The 680-nt window shown below is 47.5% G+C and overlaps 1 protein-coding gene across 3 annotated transcripts in view; it reads left to right on the plus strand.

Annotated features, from left to right (window-relative positions):
* Positions 1-315: 315 nt before the first annotated feature.
* The window catches only part of LOC122370455 (protein unc-45 homolog B-like), a 32533-nt gene continuing 32168 nt past the window's right edge, over positions 316-680 (plus strand). Inside the window, exon 1 of one of the 3 annotated variants that reach the window (XM_043346104.1) lies at positions 316-649. Coding sequence is in view for 1 of the 3 variants with exons in the window: in XM_043346102.1 (XP_043202037.1) it covers positions 494-517 (24 nt within the window). In the remaining 2 variants the exon portion in view is untranslated. The remainder of the gene's footprint in view (positions 650-680) is intronic. The other 2 variants (XM_043346103.1, XM_043346102.1) reach the window with 2 other exon arrangements.

A 680-nucleotide genomic window follows, 5' to 3' on the forward strand; every position in this document is an offset into this window, starting at 1 on the left:
CACGCTTCAACCGAGTCTGATCTCACAGGATTCTCAGAAAGGTACCCCATTTTTTCTCGGCTCCAAAATCTCATCGGATCTGTATCGATCTCAGGGGGTGCCCGGTCCGAGGTTGAGGGGGACAAGCTGCCCCGCTTGCCCCCCCCCCCCCCCCGTGGCGACGCTAATGCTATATACCCTTTAGGATTATTTTCATTCATAGGCATTAGGTATATTTTTTTTAAAAATGAAGTATTCCCTCTCCTTCACGTAAAAGATACCAAATAATATTATACAGTTATGGCGCAATAGTTTCGATTTTTCAGCTGTTCGGATTGAAAACGCACGGCAAATATGAGGAAGTTGACAACGTTGATTGGTTTCAAACGGAGTTGAGAGTGAGCGATACTTTGTTTTCGAACAAACTCGAAATGAAGCCATGTTTTATCACGCTGTTTTTATACTGGGAGCGGTCTCATCTGCAGCTGTCTCTTGGCTGGGTCGTCTTCTTGGCATGGTTCCGAGATTGCTTGCGCCGGTAGGCTCCGAGAACTTTCTGGGGTCTCTCGTTTCGCGATTTGCTCTGCCCAGCGCTGCTGAAACTCCTATTTAGTGTCGATTATAAATAGCGACCGTTGTGTGAGTGAGCAGTCTTGTCACTCGAGGTCAGGTGAGTGCCCCTGAAAGCTGGTGATTGTGGA

This window comes from Amphibalanus amphitrite, unplaced genomic scaffold, assembly GCF_019059575.1.
Source record: "Amphibalanus amphitrite isolate SeventyFive unplaced genomic scaffold, NRLGWU_Aamphi_draft 001133F_arrow, whole genome shotgun sequence".
In the NCBI taxonomy this organism is placed as follows: Eukaryota; Metazoa; Arthropoda; class Thecostraca; order Balanomorpha; family Balanidae; genus Amphibalanus; species Amphibalanus amphitrite.